Source organism: Canis lupus, chromosome 20 (genome assembly GCF_003254725.2).
Source record: "Canis lupus dingo isolate Sandy chromosome 20, ASM325472v2, whole genome shotgun sequence".
NCBI lineage: Eukaryota > Metazoa > Chordata > Mammalia > Carnivora > Canidae > Canis > Canis lupus.
Window position 1 is genome coordinate 4,727,323 of NC_064262.1, and position 17,540 is coordinate 4,744,862.

Sequence of the window (17,540 nt, forward strand, 5' to 3'; positions counted from 1 at the left end):
ACCCAGCAGGATGGGTGATGCTGAGAGCAGCCCGCTCAGACAACAGACACGCGAGGTCAGGAAGGAGCCGCGTACACGTTACCGCTTCCTCCGCGCCGCCGCCAGCGCCGACCCCCGGGCCCCGCCGCAGCCCCGCTGGCTCCCCGGCTCCGAGCCCCGAGCGCCGCGAGCCCCGAGCGCCGAGCCCCGGCCACGCGGACGAGCGACGAGCGCGGAGCCCGCCGGCCCGAGAGCGAGCGGGAGGGCAGCCCCGGCCGGCGGAACCGAGCGCAGCCGAGCGCAGCCGAGCGCGGCGCCGCGGCCGCCCCAGGTACCCGAGGGACGGGGCCCCTCCCGCGCCCCGCGCCCCGGGCAGCCCCGGCCCCCCCCCGGGAGCCCCCGTGCAGGCGCCCTCTCGCCGCCGGGGGAGGGACGGGGGCCGCCGGCTCAGCCCCGCCGCGCGGCTCTTATTGTTTGCGCGGCGAAAGGGCTCGGGCTTCCCGTGCAGGCGGCAGGTGTGCGTGTGCGTGTGCGTGTGCGTGTCGGCGCCTGTGTCTCGCCGGGTGCCTGCACGTATCTCCGTGTCCCCGCGTGTGTCTGTGTGGCCGAGGGGGCTGTTTCTGCAGCTCTCCAGCAGCGTGCCCTGGGCGCCCCAGTGTATGCCTCTGTACGCCGCGTCCCGGGGCGCGCGTGTCTGTGTGTCTGTCCTGGGGTGTCTGCGATACCTGAGTGCGGCCGTGGCCGTGTGCCCTAGGGTGTGTGCGCTCGCGTGTCCCGGCGTGTGTCTGCTGCGAACCTGTCTGTATGTGGCCGTGTCTCCGGGTACCTGGCAGTGCACGTGTGTGTCCCAGACTGTGGCCGTGTCTCTGGGCTCCTGGTTGCAGGCGCTTGTGTGTCCTCCGCGGCACCTGAGGGAGTGTCCCTGGTGCCTAGAGGGCCAGACAGCCAGAGCTGATTCTCCAGGGCAGGCACTGAGTCGAGAGGGGTGACAGGGGGCAAGGCTCCAAGGGAGCTGCCCGTGTGTGGCGTGCAGGTGGCAGTGCCAACGTCCAGCCGCCTTGAGTGGCAGGACACAGGCCCCGAGGGATAGCTGGGGGCCAAGTGGGCAGCAGGCAGGGACACATCCTCCTCTTGCCTTTTCTCCTTCCTTTGCAGGGTTCCTCTTTTGAGCAAGAGGTTCTCGTCCCCCTCCCACCAGGGAAGCCAGACAGAGAATCTCAGGGACCTTCTCCAGCGGCCCCAGAGCTTCAGCCTGAACTGGAAGGGGGGGACCTGTGGGCCACCCCCAGCCCCCCACATTCAGAGGGAGGTGTGTGCCGGGCAGGGCCACCAGCCTGGCTATTTTGGTCACTGCCTGGCCCCTGCCAGATTCTGGCGTCCCCTAGGACCAGCCTCAAAGCCTTGGGAGGTAGCCCGGGCCCCCATTTCCTGCCTGGAGAAATAAATCAGCTCAGTAACTGCCCCGACACTTGAACGGAGGGTCTTTGGGCTGAGGTTTAGCGGCGCGTGGCTGGCTCCATTTGGACTTTGGTAAATTGGCCCACGCTTTGGCACTGCTGGCATTCAAATAAATGTCATGGAGGAGATCTTTTTAAAATTTCTTTTTAATTTTTTTTTCTTGGCTAGAAGGGAGGGGAGCTCATCCAGAGTCTCCCAGCCAGAAGGAGTTTATTTTTGTGAGAAAGAGCGGGTGACTGCTTAGCAACCGCCTGCCTCACTCTCGACCAGGGAGTCATCCTGAGAGTGTGGGGTGGGCATGAGAAGGTGTGGGGGTGGAGTAGGGGAAGGAATTTAATCAGGATGGTGTAGGGGGATTAGAGGGATGTCCGTGCCGGAGCGCCCTGGCTCAGAACCCGCCACGGGGTGGGATTGGCAGAATAACCAGAGGTCCTAGGCCTGGCTCAGCCCCTCGTTGACCCTGTGCAGCTTTTGGAGGGGGTTGGGCTCAGTTTCCTCATCTGTAGAATGGGTGAAGTAGACTGGTTATGGGGTCAGCGGGGACCAAAAGGTAGGAGCGTGTCCCCAGAGAGCTCAGATCAGTTACCGTGCCTCAGTTACTCAGTAGGTGACCTTGGGTGATTCTCTTGGCCTCTTGGGACCTCAGCTTGGCTGTCTGGGCAGCAAGGACGCCAGTGCCGGCCTCACTGTGTCCTTGAGGGGATTGAGGGAGATGAGGATGAATAAGCCTGTGGTAAGCTGTAAAGCCGGGCTCGGCTTCGTAGCTGCCGATTAGAGAGTGTCACGAGGTCCCAGGTCACTGGTATATGGCAGGGCCAAGGTGCACTCCTGAGCTTTTGTCCTTTGGGGATACCGTCATGCTGGCCCAGGATGCAGCTGCAGTGGGTCTCCTCTGCCCGGTTCCTCCCCTCTCCACCTGCAGCGATGGGGTCACAGCAGCTTTGCAGAGTCAGGAGGCCTGAGTGGGAAGTGCCCATTTTAGAGATGGGCAAACTGAGAGCTGCCTAGGGGACTTTGCCTTGATTGGGCAGTGGCAGGAGCGGGCCTCAAAGGTCTTCTTTTGGCCAGCTGTGTGTTTGGGCCCCATGGACCTTTAGTCAATGATGTGCTGAGGATTTGAACTTGGACCTCAGTCGAAACCTGGGGAAAATGAGGGACAGAGACCCCCTCCCATCCTCAGGGTTGGAGGATGAGTGCCTGGGACCCACTGACACCTCGGTTCTGCCCCTCATTATTCATTTTCCCTTCCATGTGCCTTCTGGGGGAGCCCTGCCACTCTTCCTACACAAGTGTCGGTCCCCAGGAGGGAGTTTGGGCTCTGGGGGTGGTATTTTTTTAACACCTCACTTTGGGGGTTTGACTGTCAACCTGTCAGAGGACTTGGGAGCCGTACTTCACTGAAAGTCCTTCCAAAGGTCCCAAAATGATTAGATGCTTGTGAGACATTGAACACGTTCCTGTATATAGGAAAGAGCTGACAAATAAATTACAAGGAGGGCCCAGAATCTAGCTTAGCCTCAGCTGGAGGGGGTCTGGGCAGGAGGAGGGCTGGCTTTGGAAGCCCAGGGTCACCTTGGCAGGTGCAGGAGGTCATAAGCAAGCGTCAGATTCTTTGGGGCTCCATCTCACTCCTCTGTGTTGGCCAACTTGGCACAGGTGTTGGTTTGAATTTATGGGTTCTGGGGAGGAACTGTGGAAATGCCCAGGGTGGCCTTCAAATGTGAAAGTGAGGTCTTTTTAAATATGCCTCATCTAGCTGTTTAATAAACCTTGCTTAAGGTCAGTTCTGGCCTGGCACTGAACTGGGGATAGAGTATTGGCTTTCGAGGTGCTCAAAGTGCAGAGGGAGATAGGACAGTGACCATGCCCTCCAAGGCGTGCCGTGAGGACTCGGGTGACTGAGTGTGCACCGATGGCAGGGTTGTAGGCACTTCAGCTTCTTAGAGGAGGCGATGTCAAAGCTGGCATCTTCTGTGACTGGAGGAACAGTATGGGCTGGCATTCTGGGCAGGGGGTATAGCAGGTGCAAAGGCACAGTGACATGAAATAGCCAAGGTTGTTTGTAGATAAAGTCTTGCAGGGTTCCTGCTGGAGAAAACAGGAGCCGGGTGGTAGGAGGGCCTAGGCATTGGGTAAACCGGCTTGAGCTTTATTCGGAGGGCAGCAGTGATAGAAACAGCATCAGACTGGGTTTGGGGGCAGCAGTGGGAGACGCCAGTTAAACCTAGGAGCCCAGAAGACCCCCGATGGTGGGCAAGGTACTAGGCTGGGGTCCAGGAAACCGAAGGTGGCCAGGCCACTGCTGGTCAGGGCACAAAGCATTTTCCATGCCACTGAATCTTGCCTGGAGCTCTTTTTGTAAACACAGGGTAAAGGCCCAGACATGCTGTTTAATAGGTACACAGGCCATTAACTTACTGGCTCTGAGCTCCCTGGGAGCATGAAGCCCAGGAGTCTTTAGGGTGAATTATGTCTGCCCTGGACAGGGGCTTTGGGGTTTCCCCTCTAACCTCACCTGGTCAGAGGTTTCATTTGGAAACCTGAGCTGAGGGGCAGGTTATGGGTGGCCAAGAGAAGCCAGAGGGAATGGAAGTTGCTGGGAATTGCAATAAAATGGTTTCTAAAGCTCTGAGTCAACCAACTCCCTTATAAAAACCAATGTACAAACAGCAAATCACCCAAAACAATAAAAGGGAAGGGGAGTATAGGGGACAGGGGTTGGGCAGCAGTAACTCTAATCAGGCATAGAATGACCTGAGTTACTTTTTACAAATTCAGGTCCCCAGGTCCAGCATGGACACACTGAATCAATCCCCCATGGGGTGGAGCCTGGAATCTGTATTTTAAATTTCATCATGTGATTAAAAAAAAAGATTTTATTTATTTATTTTTTATTTTTTTTAAAGATTTTATTTATTTATGAGAGACACACACACAGAGAGAGACAGAGACAGAAACAGAGACACAGGCAGAGAGAGAAGCAGGCTCCATGCAGGGAACCTGATGTGGGACTTGATCTTGGGTCTCCAGGATGACACCCTGGGCTGAAGGCGGCGCTAAACCGCTGAGCCACCCGGGCTGCCCAGATTTTATTTATTTATTCCTGAGAGACAGAGAGAGAGAGGCAGAGACACAGGCAGAGGGAGAAGCAGGCTACCTGCAGGGAGCCTGATGCAGAACTCGATCCCAGGACCCTGGGATGATGCCTTGAGCTGAAGGTAGACGCTCAACCACTGAGCCACCCAGGTGCCCCTAAAAAGAATATTTTTAAATGGAGATACGATTTACATGCAGTGAAATGCAAAGATTCTGTTTCAGTTTGATGAATTTTGACAGATTTGTACATCTGTGTAACTACCATTCGGATTAAGATAGAGGATATTTCCAGCTCCCCTAGAAAATTAGTTGTCTCATGCCCTTCCCCTCCCATAAGTGACAAGTTTCTGATTTTTGTCACCATAAATTAGTTTTGCCAAGCCTAAAACTTCATATAAATGGACTTGTCTAGTCTATGCTCTTTTGTGTCTGGCTTCTTTCCACTTGATGTTTTTGAGATCCATCCATGCTATGGAGTGTATCAGGAGGTGATTCCTTTTATTGCTGAATAGTATTCCATTGTATGGATTTACCCATCTTTATCCATTCGCCTGTTGATGGACGTTGGGGTGTTTCCAGTTTGGAGTGTTGATGAATAAAGCTGGTATGAACATTCCTGTGCAAGTCTTTTAGTGGGCTTATTATTGTCCATTTCTCTCAGACTGGGACTGCTGGGTCCTAGGGTAGATAGCTGTCAATTTTTTTTTTTAAGATTTTATTTATTTAGGGCACCTGGGTGGCTCAGTGGTTGAGCGTCTGCCTCTGGCTAAAGACATGATCTTGGGGTCCTGGGATCGAGTCCTGCATCGGGCTCCTCACAGGGAGCCTGCTTCTCCCTCTACCTGTGTCTGCCTCTCTCTCTCTCTGTGTCTCTCATGAATAAATAAATAAATAAATAAAATCTTTTAAAAATCAAACATAAAATTGTTTAAAAAAAGATTTTATTTGGGGGAAGGGGAGGTTGAGGGAGAAGCAGGCTCCCCGCTGAGCAGGGAGCCTGGGATCATGACCTGAGCCAAAGGCAGATGCTTAACCAACTGAGCCACCAGGCACCCGGTAGACGTTAACTTTATGAGAAATTATCAAAGAATTGTTTTAGTTACAAAAATAATACACCTCAAGCAATACAAAACTGTATAAACTAAAAGTGATCCATAAAGATCATTAAAAAAAAGTGCACTCTCCTCCTCTGTATGTCAATTTGTCTGTCTCTTTCTTTAATGACAATAAAGACCCATAAGATTATATATACATTTTCCTCTGCATACAGCTTTACCCGTATCCCTCGGCTGTCTCTGTGGACATTTATTTTCCCTTTTATTACTTTCTAGATCAGTATTCATTTCAGTTTTGATTTCCTCTTTGACCTGGGGCTACTTAGGAGGATGTGTCCAGCAAGCTAGCTGGAGTTTCGTTTCGGTGTCATTGAAAATGGCATCATCCCGTTCTTGGTCCCGCCACTCAGCCTTCAAACAACGGACCATTGTGGAGCCACCCCTCCTCAGAACACACGGCTCTCCCAGGCCATCCTGAGTCTGCATTTGGGACTCGCTGACCTAGTGTGGCCTGCCTTAATCACCGCCAGCGCCGCCAGCTCAGGGAATGCAAAGCTCCCAGCCGGCGACTTTGAACTTCCCCTGAAGGTGGGCCACGAAGCAGGCCGGGGCCATTCGGCATTCTGAGATGGGAAGGAGCTGATGTTTATCGAGCACCTGAGATGCCTTATCTCCCTTCCTGCTTATAAGCCGTGTGCCTGACTTGGGGTTTGTACCCCCATCTTCTGGATGAGTTCACGCAGCCTCAGCAAAGTGCCCTGCTGAGGCTCACACCGGTGGGAAACGGGAGGTCGACGTAGAACCGGAGCCCGTCCTGATCCCACTGGTGGCGCTGCAGAGGCTTCCTGAGCACCTACTGGGTGTCAGGCAGGGCGCCAAGGCTGGGAGGGGAGGGACGGTAAAAAAAAAACCGGCCCTGGAGCTCAAGTGGCTCAGTCTCACGGAAGGGGAGAAGATCTCTATCAGGAAGAGGTTAATGAACAATTCCAGGAGGCTTATGCCAAGGGCAGGCAGTGGTCCAGGCAGCAAAACGTGGGGAAGATCTGAGGGAGAGTGGTCCATTGGCCGGGGAGCGAGGAGACTTCGGGAGCTTTGAGTTAAGCCTTCCCGCCCGTCCACTTTCTGGATCAGAGACCGAGGTCCCAGCGAGGCCGATAAGCTATCAAGGGGCCATTGTTCACAAGCTTGCGGTTCTTCCCCCACTCACCCTCCGCTCGGGGATTCTGTTGAACAGGTAAATGCCAAGGCACTGTTTTAGCCTCTGTCTCAAACTCCTGATGATCACGTTCACAATTCAGATCCAAATTTTATCCCAGCTGATGGGAAGGGGGAGTGAGAGGACAAAGATGCACCCATCCAAAAGATCCCTTGGGGTTCGGCTGCTCGGGAGACCCCTGCAGAAGCCGGGGTGGGGGTTCCTGGAAGGCAGGACCGCTGGCTCCTGCGGGCCCCTCTGGCTCCTGGCGACGGTGCGGAATAGAATCAAGGCAATTGCAAGAGGGCTGGAGGGCAGGAGAGCTGAGTTCTGGTTTTGCTGGCTTGGGTCCTCCCTAGCCTCCCCATTAAGCAGAAGCTTGGGCCACATCTCTGAGGGGTCCCTAGGGTGGGCGTTCCGAGAGACCTGCCCTTCCCCACAGCTCCTAAGTGCTAAGCCACTCCCTGCCATGGTCCACCGGCCCTTTCCAGCAGAAAGTCTAACCCATGCCAGGTTGCCTGTTCCCTGGGGGGTGGGTGAGCGGTGGACGCGTGTAGTGGATTTCAGCGGAGTCCTGCTCCAGGAGTGCAGGGCACCAGAAGGGGGCAGTCCCGAGGGCTCTGCCCTCGTGCCCCATTGCCGACCGGCCCCTGGGGTGATGGCTGCCTAGGCTTCACTGAAGACGGGACCATGATTTCAGGCCCTTCCTCCCTTTGTCGTCTTCTTTTTTTAAAGCAGGCTCCATGGCAACGTGGGGCTCGAACTCACAACTTTGAGATCAAGAGTTGCATGCTCTACGGACTGAGCCAGCCAGGTGCTCCTCTCCCTTCTCTTCTTCTTTCCCCTCTTTCAGGGCCATCTTGAAGTTGCCCACTCATGAGGCTTTCCTTCAGCCCTGTGACTGTGCCTGGCACATAGTAAGCACTCAAAAAGGATCAGATGAGACAAAGTGTACATTATCTCACCTTGCTCAGAGCCTCTGTAGGGCAGAGTTCACATCTTTGTGATCTTCCCTTTTATCTCTTCACCTGGTTGAGATCACATCAGGGGAGGGATAGAGGCTCCAGTGTCCGGCATAGGGCCTGGCACACAGTAGGTGCTCAGCACACACCCAAAAGGCTGTCTGATTCCGTCTGCTCTAAAATGAGAGCCTATAGTTTAAACATCTGAGTGGGTCTGGGCTTGGAAATTTTATTCATCCATCATCATCCGTATGTCTTGGTTCTAGGCCCCAGGGATGTGACAGGAAAATCAGACAGACCAATACCCTCATGGAGCTGACCATGAAATAGTTTAATGAATTATTGCAGCAGCATGGGGCACGAGGGTTTGGATGCAAGATCAAGTCCCAGGCCCGAAAAAACACTACCAGTTGCTGCAAAATGGTCTCCCAGGGACAGCTCTGGACGACAGGCATGTGTTGTCCACATGGAGTTTTATACTTCAAGCCAGTATTTTTCAATGTGGATTTTTTTTTTAAGATTTTGTTTATTTATTCATGAAAGGCACAGAGAGAGGCAGAGACACAGGCAGAGGGAGAAGCAGGCTCCCTATAGGGAGCCCGATGTGGGGACTCTGGGATCACACCCTGAGCTGAAGGCAGATGCTCAACCACTGAGCCACCCAGGCATCCCTGGATTTTTGTTTGTTTGTTTGTTTTTTGTATCTGCATCTGGTCATTGTCCGGTGTCCCTGAACTTCCTTCCATTCCACTTGGCAGTCCCCCTTGGGCTCTCCAGCATGATGCCCAGTGCCTCCCGCCTCCAACTGGCTGCTTCCTCAGTTAGGTCTGGTCTGGCTCTGGAGGCATGGAAACGTCTTGACAGTGGATCTCTAGCAGGTGGAAGCATTCTGCTCTGTTCATTCACCAGGGCTGGCCGCAGCACAGGAGACAGATTCATGGAGGCGGGCTTTATGTTTATAACCCTCCTGTGGGAATCCTTAGTGCTTTCACCAGGGCAGTTCCAGGCTGGAGTGGGGAACTCCAGGCAACCCCCACCCCACTCCAGGTAGGGCTCCAGGTAGGGCTCGCAGTGCACCCCCACAGCAGGCCCCCACCTTCCCCACCTTTCCCACCTTCCCCCACAGCCCCTCTGTGGTCAAGCTGCTGTGAGTTGGGGGCGGGGGGGGGGGGGGGGGGGGGGGGGGGACGACTCCAGGCAGAGAGGATAATTTGCCTCCTTGAAATGCTAAAGATTCAGCCTTCTGCGGGAGGATCAGAGGCAGCCACACTGCCTGCCCGAAAGTGAAGCCCTAAATCTGAGACCTGGAATGTTTTCAGTATATCTTGTTACCTTGGCTGAGCCTGTGAGTGAAGTCCAGTGATCAGTACCCGTTTGCTAAGTCTCTTTGCAGGATGCAGCCAGCCTCCCCTGAGCCGTGGAGAGGCTCCTCGGTAGTTGGGAGGCTGAGAGGCACAGGAGAGGTTTCCTTCCCTCTCCAACCTTTCAGTTACCTCTGACCCCTGCTTGCAGTTCTCCCAGGCTCAGGGGTCGTTGCCACATCTTGGCTCGGTCCTGGGATATGGTAACAACAGCAATGATGATGACATACCAGTGCTCCTCAGACTTAAGCCCAAGACGTCACCTGAGAGCTTGTTCAGATGCCTTTTTCTAGGCGAGAGAACTGAACGGGGCTCTGAGATCCTGCATTTTTAACCACCCCCTAAGCTCTGTCAATGCTGCTGGTCTGGGAACCACACTCTGAGTAAAAGAGGTAAATCACAGCCCTTGGGTGCCTGGAAAGCATCATCTCCCTGGCCATCACAAGAGATACCATTATTCCTATTTTGCATGTCGAAAGCTGAAGCCCCAGAGACCTCACGTAACTTGCCTGAGGCCACACAGCTGGGAGGCGGCTGAGCCAGGCCAGGCCAGGCCCTCTGGGCCAGCGCCACTTTGGAAAGGATGCTGGTGGGGAAGCCGTTTTCTACTGAACAGTGTCCACGGTCCAAAAGCCACAGGAGGCATTTCAAGGCAGCCAAGTCGGATGTAAATCAGGGAGAGCCCAGGGCCAGCCAGGCGGTGCTGACAGCAGGGCAGCCTGAGGCAGTGTGTCAGGATCAGGTCTGAAGTGGGACTTGCTGCTGGCAGCCGCCTGGTGTGGGGAGCCGTTGGGGGATGCTCACAGCTCCTAGAAGACCAGCGTGGGGCCTTGTCACTCTTACGACCTCATTTTTTAGATGAATCCCAGGGTGGAGGGCCAGCTGGAAACATTGGCAGTGGGATATGTGGAAGCTGGGAGCTGGTGCATTAGTTGTTCAAGTACAGGTTCATCCTTGCAACTGGGGATCTGCTTGAAGACAAGGGTTGCTGAGATGTGCTTGGCTGGGGCTTTATTTTTGCACCAGGCATCTGCCCCAAGCACCCAGGAAGAGTAGAACAGATTTAGAATCTAGGTTCTCGACTTGTGGTCGCAGGATGTGCGGTCTGGTCATCACCTGGGAGCTTGTTAGAATGTAGAATCAGGGCCCCACTCCAGACCTGCTGACTCAGGCCCTGGGAGTGGGTCCTACCAAGTTTTAAGAAGCCCTCCAGGCTTAACTTTGAGAAGGGCTGATTTCTCCATCTCCGGCCAAATGCCCAGAGGTCATCAGGGAGGGTCAGTCCCAATCTTTGCTAAGGGCTGAGAGTACCAGGGCTGCAGGGGGTCATTCTATTCCCCAGTTTTCTGATGGCCTAAACATCAGGTAAAGGGGCATGCATAAAGTTATACAACATACCTGAGGCAAGGCATAGGTCTGGATTCTTAGAGTTGCAAGTGGCAAAAATCAGTTCAAACTATATTTATTTATTTATTTATTTATTTATTTATTTATTTATTTATTTATAAAGATTTTATTTATCTGTTCATGAGAGACACAGAGAGAGGGAGAAGCAGGCTCCCTGAAGGGAGCCCAATGTGGGACCCGATCCCGGGTCTCCAGGATCATCCCCTGGGCCAAAGGCAGGCGCCAACCGCCAAGCCACCCAGGGATCCCCCTGTTCAAACTATTTTTTAAAAAAAGAAAGGAGGGAAAGAAGGAGAGAGGGAGGGGAAGAAAGAAGGAAAAAAACATTTACGGATTCTTAACTGAAAATCCCGAACTTCAGCATACTTCAGGCATGGCTGGATCCAGGTGCTGAGCTATGTCATTGGGACTCCGTTTCTTTCTCTCCATTTCTGGGCTCCTGTGTTGGTTTTATCTTCCTTGGGGTACTCTCAGCTGCATAGGATGCTTCCCCTCCCAGCAGAATCATCTCAGTCTAGAAAGAGCCTTTTTTTTTTCCAATATTTTTTGCACAAGCCCCTGTCATTCCCTCTCATTGTCCAGCCTTGGTCAGGTGCTTATCCTTGAGCCAATTGTCACAGCCCCTCTGGTTGGCTAGGCCTGGCTCACATGCCCACCCAGGACCCCATGGGCTGAGAGTGGGTAAGCATGTGTCTCCAGGTGGAAGAGATGTGAGGCTGCCCCCAGAAGAAGTGGCATGGGTGCCAGCAGGCTATATCCACAGGGACTTAGTGCCATTCTTGTCCTCCTCTTTGAGCTGGGTTGCCCTCACACAACTGCTTAGATCTCAGGCCAGATAGAATTATACTCCTTTTCCTGGTTCCCTTAACATTATGCTTATAATTGTGCATTAAACATGCCACCTTCATCTTTTTCTTTGTCCCTCTTCCCATGGTATAGTCCAGGATAGCAAGTTACACGTTGCCACAGCACCTACACCTGTTGCAGGCATTACTAACCCACCCCAGCCTTTACAATGCCATGTGTCCACCCAGAAAATGAATCCTCTGTGGTATCTGTGTCACATGTTGGCCATTACCGTGGGGTTGTGGGGTTGTAGAGCAGGGACCTCAGCTGTGTTCTAGTACCTGAAGCAGTGCCTGGCACATCGTAGGGGCTCAATAAATTTTAAATATATATATATATATATATTTTATTTTGGGGCAGCCCAGGTGGCTCAGTGGTTTGGTGCCACCTTTGGCCACCCTCCTGGAGGGTCCTGGGGACCCGGGGTTGAGTCCCACATTGGGCTCCCTGCATGGAATGGAGCCTGCTTTTCCCTCTGCCTGTGTCTGTGCCTCTCTCTCTATGTCTCTCATGAATAAATAAAATCTTATAAAAAATATATATATATATTTAAGTAATCTCTCCACCCAGCATGGGGCTCAAACTTACCACCCTGAGACCAAGAGTCACATGTTCTACTGACTGAGCCAGCCAGGTGCCCCTTAAGAAATTACTGACTGAATATTGCTACCCCACAGTGCCTTGAACACTGGGCACCTATAGGAGCCCGTTGAATGTGGGGGCCCTAATGTAGTAATGAGCTTGTCTAATTTGGGGGGAGGGAGCTCTGTAGACTTGCTGAGGCCATGTGTCTGAGTCCAAGGAAGGGCCTCAGGTACATTGAGGAAACACTTGTCTACCCTACAGGCCTCTTTCTGCCCTCCCACAGCTACTCCGTTCCCTGCACTGTTAATCCATTTACCTGTTCATTGAAATGTGTGATCTTATTTGATAAGAAACCATTTCCTGGTTTTCTGCATTTTTATATTCTAGGAAACCAGGGGAGCCTTCCAGCAAAGCTCTGCTGGTGGAATGAGAGGGGCAGAGGTGATCTTCCTCGACTTGCATTTTTTCCCAAACCGAGTGCCAAAGAACAGGAGGTGTTCTACTTTAAAAAAAAAAAAAAAAAAAAAAAAAAAAAAAAAAGCCTTCTGGGGTCAATGACATTTGGCAACTGCTTGACTCAGCGAAGTTCAACAGATTTCCTTGGCACTGTGATTCCTGGAGCCTTTAACCAGTCGATGAATTATCATATTCTCCAAGAGTCTGGGGCCCCCAGGCCTCCCTCAGCCCCTCTGTCTTGTCTTGATGTGTCCCTTTGCTTACAGGGACACAGTCATTCACAGACTTGGGCCTGTGACCAGGCTGGTATGGTGCCCCTGGGAGTGCAGGCTTCTGGGGCAGGCTAGGGCAATGGCAGTGGCTTATGTTTGCAGTCCCCGGCATAGGCTGCCAGCAGTCCTCGCTGCTGACAGTTTGAGGAGCTGGGTATGTGAGCAAGTGTGGATGTGTGTGCGTGGGTGCACCTGTATGTGAACTCGTGGGTCTGTGTCTGCATGTGTGTGTGTGAGCATGCATGTGTGCATGGGCGCCTGTGCACCCTGGTTTTCCCAGCCCTGGCCCCACTGGGTGTTGACTTGTCCTCTCCCAGTGTGTGTGAGTTGGACAGTCACACGTAGAAGATCCCAAGCCCTGCATACAGTCACAACCTGACCAGATCTTTTCTTCTTTGCTTCCTCTCGTTGTATTAGGTCCAGAACAACAACTTTTGCTGAGGAGCCTCCAAAACGTAAGTGGCATTTGACCTCCCCATGGTGTTGCCGTCTCACCAGTGTGGGGTGCCCAGGATCTCAGTGTCTCCTTCAGGCTTGAGGAGGAGGAAGCAGAATGCCCAGGGCTTTGGGACCTTGTCCATGTGTCACCTCTGGGTGTTGGGTTTATGGCCCCGGTTGGCCACCTATGCCTGACTGTGCAGGGGAGGCAACCCTACAAATGCTGAGCACTGATTTTGGAGTCTGGCCTGGACCCCATCCTGGCTTTGCCACCGAGCAGTGATAGGGGGCTTCTTGAGTTAATTCTGAGGATTGGGGTCAGACACACATAAAAGGGTGAGATGCTTGGCTCCCAGTACTGATAGGATGCTCCTATCAGGACTTGGGGCTACTGTCCCAATTGTCTCATTATTAAACTTTTTACTTATTTCTTTTTTAAAGACCTGTTCATTTGAGAGAGAGTGAGCATGCGTGAGGGGGGAGGGGGCAGAGGGAGAGAACCTACAAGCAGACTCCCTGCTGAGTGCAGAGCCCCTCCCCACCACCCATGAGATCCTGACCCCAGCAGAAACCAAGAGTTGGACGCTCAACTGACTAAGCCACCCTGGTGCCCCTAAACTTTTTCTTTTTAAAAAATTGAAAACCTTCAGAAAAGTGGAATGGAGAATACAGTGAACTCTTGTATACCTTTCACTTAGATTTTCCCATTGCTAACATTTGCTACGTTTGCTTCATCTCTCTATATGTATGTATGCTATCAAAATAGTCACATTAATACTTTTTTTTTGCTGACTCATTAGGGAGTAAATTACAGGCATGATGCCCCTTTAGTCCTAATCCTTTGACTGTATTTCGTAAGAGCAAGGCCATTCATTCTCTTAAATAAGCACATGCAGTTATCAACCCCAGGACATTTAACATTGACACAATTTTGTTATCTAATCTACAAATGTTAATGACGTTTTGCTGACTGTCTCATATTTACAGAAGCTAACCCCCCCCCCCATTGGTTCAGGATCACAGTGTTTTATAAATGGGGCAGGAACCTGAGTTTTCTGCAGATTACTTCTTCACCTTGGTTTAAAACATCTTTACTTTGAAAGTCTTTTTTGTTCTGACATTCAGTAAGGAATAGATTTTACGACAGGATACCCTGTGTGTTCGCCCATACACACACTTGAAAGTGAAACCAGTCTCACAAACCCGCAACTTCAACATCTTTAGGGCTCTGTTCTAGTCTGTTCTCTTTTGTAAAAATGATTGTCCAAAAAAAAAAAAAGGATTGTCCTGACCCTTTAAGTTGATTTCATGACTCACTAGTAGACTCTACTCTAGAATGTGCAAACCACCCTGGCTTCTTGGGTAGAAATTTCTCCCAGGAGGGAAGGTAGTGCCTTGACCCAGCTCTTACTGGTCCAGATTTGGAGTTTGGCTGATGTGGGGACACCTAAGAAGCCAGGACTGGGAGAAAGGCCCTGAGACCCTGGCCCTCTGCTGCCTATAGTGGGCCTGACCCAATCATCAACAACCCCCCCACCAGGCCACATGACCCCATGGAGACCTGTTCTTTATGCTGTGCCATCAGGCAGGCATATCCCTGGTGGCTCAGGACACCTCCCTGGCTAGCTGCTGAGTGGGCATGGAGATGTCCTAGTCCATGTCAGCCTCCAGAGTCATTACCATACTGCTCACCAATGTCAGTAAGAGTGATCATGAGCATTTATTAAACTCTTTAACAGCATGCTAGTTATGGCACCTAGAGCAGCAGCACGTTTTAGCCCACAAGAGTCTTAGGATGTGGGTGCTGCTGTTCTTTTTGTAAAAATGGCAGGTACATTTATTGAGTGCTTACTGTGTGTCAGGTACCGCCAGGCACTTTAGAGACTCAGTCCTCAAAATAGCCCTATAAGTTAGACACTGATAGTATCTCCATTGTACAGATGGGGAAACTGAGGCACGGGGAGGTGAATTCCCTCCTCCCAAGGTCACCCAGGTAGGAAGGATCTGAACCCCACCTCTTCTGACCCTGGTGCCAGCCCTGCTCTCTCCTCCCCCCAGGCTGGGACCAGACTCCTAGGCCAGCCCATTCCCAAGGCCTTGTGCTCGTTAATAAGTAGCCTGGGGCAGACCAGGAATGAGATGCCTGCTGCTGCAAAGCTGGAGTGCACTGAGTGAGTTCTGCTTCCAGATAAAGAGTCTTGTGCAAGGCTCCCAGCCCCCAGCTGGGCTGGTGATTTTCCGGGCAATAAACAGATAGAAGCCTCTCCTACTAGGTGTGCTGATCCACCCACAGTTGGTGGGAGCCCATTTCACAGGAGACACAGCAGAGGCTGAGAAGTGGGTTTGCTCTCAGGCCTGTATGACGCCTCCTCCACATGGCCCTTTGGGTTTATTCTTTCTGGAAGGGCTCCCGGGCCATGTGACACGGCAGGCAGCAGGATTTGGAGGGAAGGCGGTGGTCTCTAGGGAGCACTCCCAGGCGTGTAGGTGTGTGGCCCTCTTACAGAGGCCTCCAGGCTCCCGTCTGAGGAACCTGAGGAACCAGATGACAGACACTCACAGCCCCTCAAGGCGCGCAGCAGGGAGGTGATTGAGAGGTGGGCGTTTGACGGTTGTTCTGCAGACTTGGAGCTGTTAAGGAACTGGCCAAAACTGTGATTGCTGGCAGTGGGAAGTCCGTGGAGCTGGAATATCACGCAGTTCTGGATTCGAACCCCTGGCTCCGTCCTATGCCAGCATTGTGGCCTTGAGAGGAGAATCACTGGACTCAAAACCTTGGCTTTCCCACCTGTAAGATGGACCAATAGCAGCACCCAGGAGGATTAGAAAGCATGTATGGTATCAGGGGTAAGGGTCCCTTTGTCCCTGAAGCACTCAACAGGCCTAACAAAATCAGTATGGAGCACCCCCGTACATGTTCTAATTTCTCCCCCTTGGCAGGATCCCTTAGCTCAGTCCCCTCATTTGCCTCTGCTGAAATCAGATCTACCCTTTTGGGTATCTGTGGTCATTTTAGCTGCAGGGGCCTGCTCCCCCGCCCCCTCCCAGATCCCTCCAGGTTGTAAACTCAGGGGAGGGAGTGTTCATACAGCAGACCTGTGACCCCTCCAGTGACAGCGACACTCTCTTCACTGGCTCCCTGGAGGAGCCAAGACAGTGAGAAAATGATATTTACTGTCTGTCTGCCCTGATCATAAAAATGATACATTTAAAAAAAATTGAGATAATTTGACATGCAACAGTCTCTAGGTTTAAGGTGTGAAAACATTTTGATTTGATACATTTCTACTGCAAAGTGTGATTGTCACTGTAGCATTAGCTAACACTTCTGTTGGGCCACATAATTACCATTTCTTCTAGTGTTGGGAAGTGATGTATTTTTTAAAAGATTTTATTTATTTATTCATGATAGACACAGAGAGAGAGGCAGAGACATAGGCAGAGGGAGAAGCAGGCTCCCTGTGGGGATCCTGATTCAGGACTCGATCCCAAGACCCCAGGATCACGCCCTGAGCTGAAGGCAGTCACTCAACCACTGAGCCAGCCACCCAGGTGTCCCGGAAGTAATGTAGTTTTAATAGGGAAAAGTTGGAGAGCACAGAAAAGTCAAAAGAAGAAAATAAAATTCATCTCCTTTCCTGCCATGGAGACATAACCACCTAACAGTGCATTTGTAAATGTGTGGGTGAATATGCATTATTTACATTTTGCCTTTTAAAATTGAACTCACCGTGTGGCGGTGTTTGGGAGCCAGCTTCCCACCCCCATTCCCAATCAGATTTCTTAGCGTTTTTCTGGGTCTTCGATCTTCTAAGTCAGGGTCAGCAGATATTTTTTTAAAGGGCTAGATAGGATATATTTTGGTTTTAGGGTCTTGTGGTTTTACCTCCACTGATCTCAGATGGTCTCACATCTGCACTTATACCCAGAATGCAGTCACAGACAAAATGCAAATGAGCGGGTGTCATTTTATACCAGTAAAACTTTATTTACAAAAATAACCTGCTAGGGCAACCTGGGTGGCTCAGCGGTTTAGTGCCGCCCTCAGCCCAGGGCATGATCCTGGAGATCCAGGATCAAGTACCACGTCAGGCTCCCTGCATGGAGCCTGCTTCTCCCTCTGCCTGTGTCTCTGCCTCTCTCTTTGTGTGTCTCTCATGAATAAATAAAATCTTAAAAAAAAATAACCTACTAGATCTGGCCCTGGGGCAGGGGGAGTGGGGCAAGTTTGCTGATCACTTGCCCACCCCCTATCCCCACTTCTTAATTACTTTAGTTTGGGCAAACCATCATTTATTGAATTAATCCCCTAGTGACGAGAGATTGGCCCATTGTAGTTTCTCTTTCATGTAAACCACTCTCCTGTGAACATCTTTCTTTTTTCTTTCTATTTTTAATTGTGGTAAAATATACATAACATAAAACGAACC

The 17,540-nt window shown here is 51.8% G+C and overlaps 1 protein-coding gene across 1 annotated transcript in view; it reads left to right on the forward strand.

The window, feature by feature from the left end:
* Nucleotides 1-17,540, forward strand: part of SLC6A6 (solute carrier family 6 member 6) — an 85,185-nt gene continuing 67,645 nt past the window's right edge. The window contains exons 1-2 of the mRNA XM_025448913.3: nucleotides 1-310; nucleotides 13,090-13,127. Coding sequence (XP_025304698.2) covers nucleotides 18-310; nucleotides 13,090-13,127 — 331 coding nt within the window. The 5' untranslated portion in view covers nucleotides 1-17. The remainder of the gene's footprint in view (nucleotides 311-13,089; nucleotides 13,128-17,540) is intronic.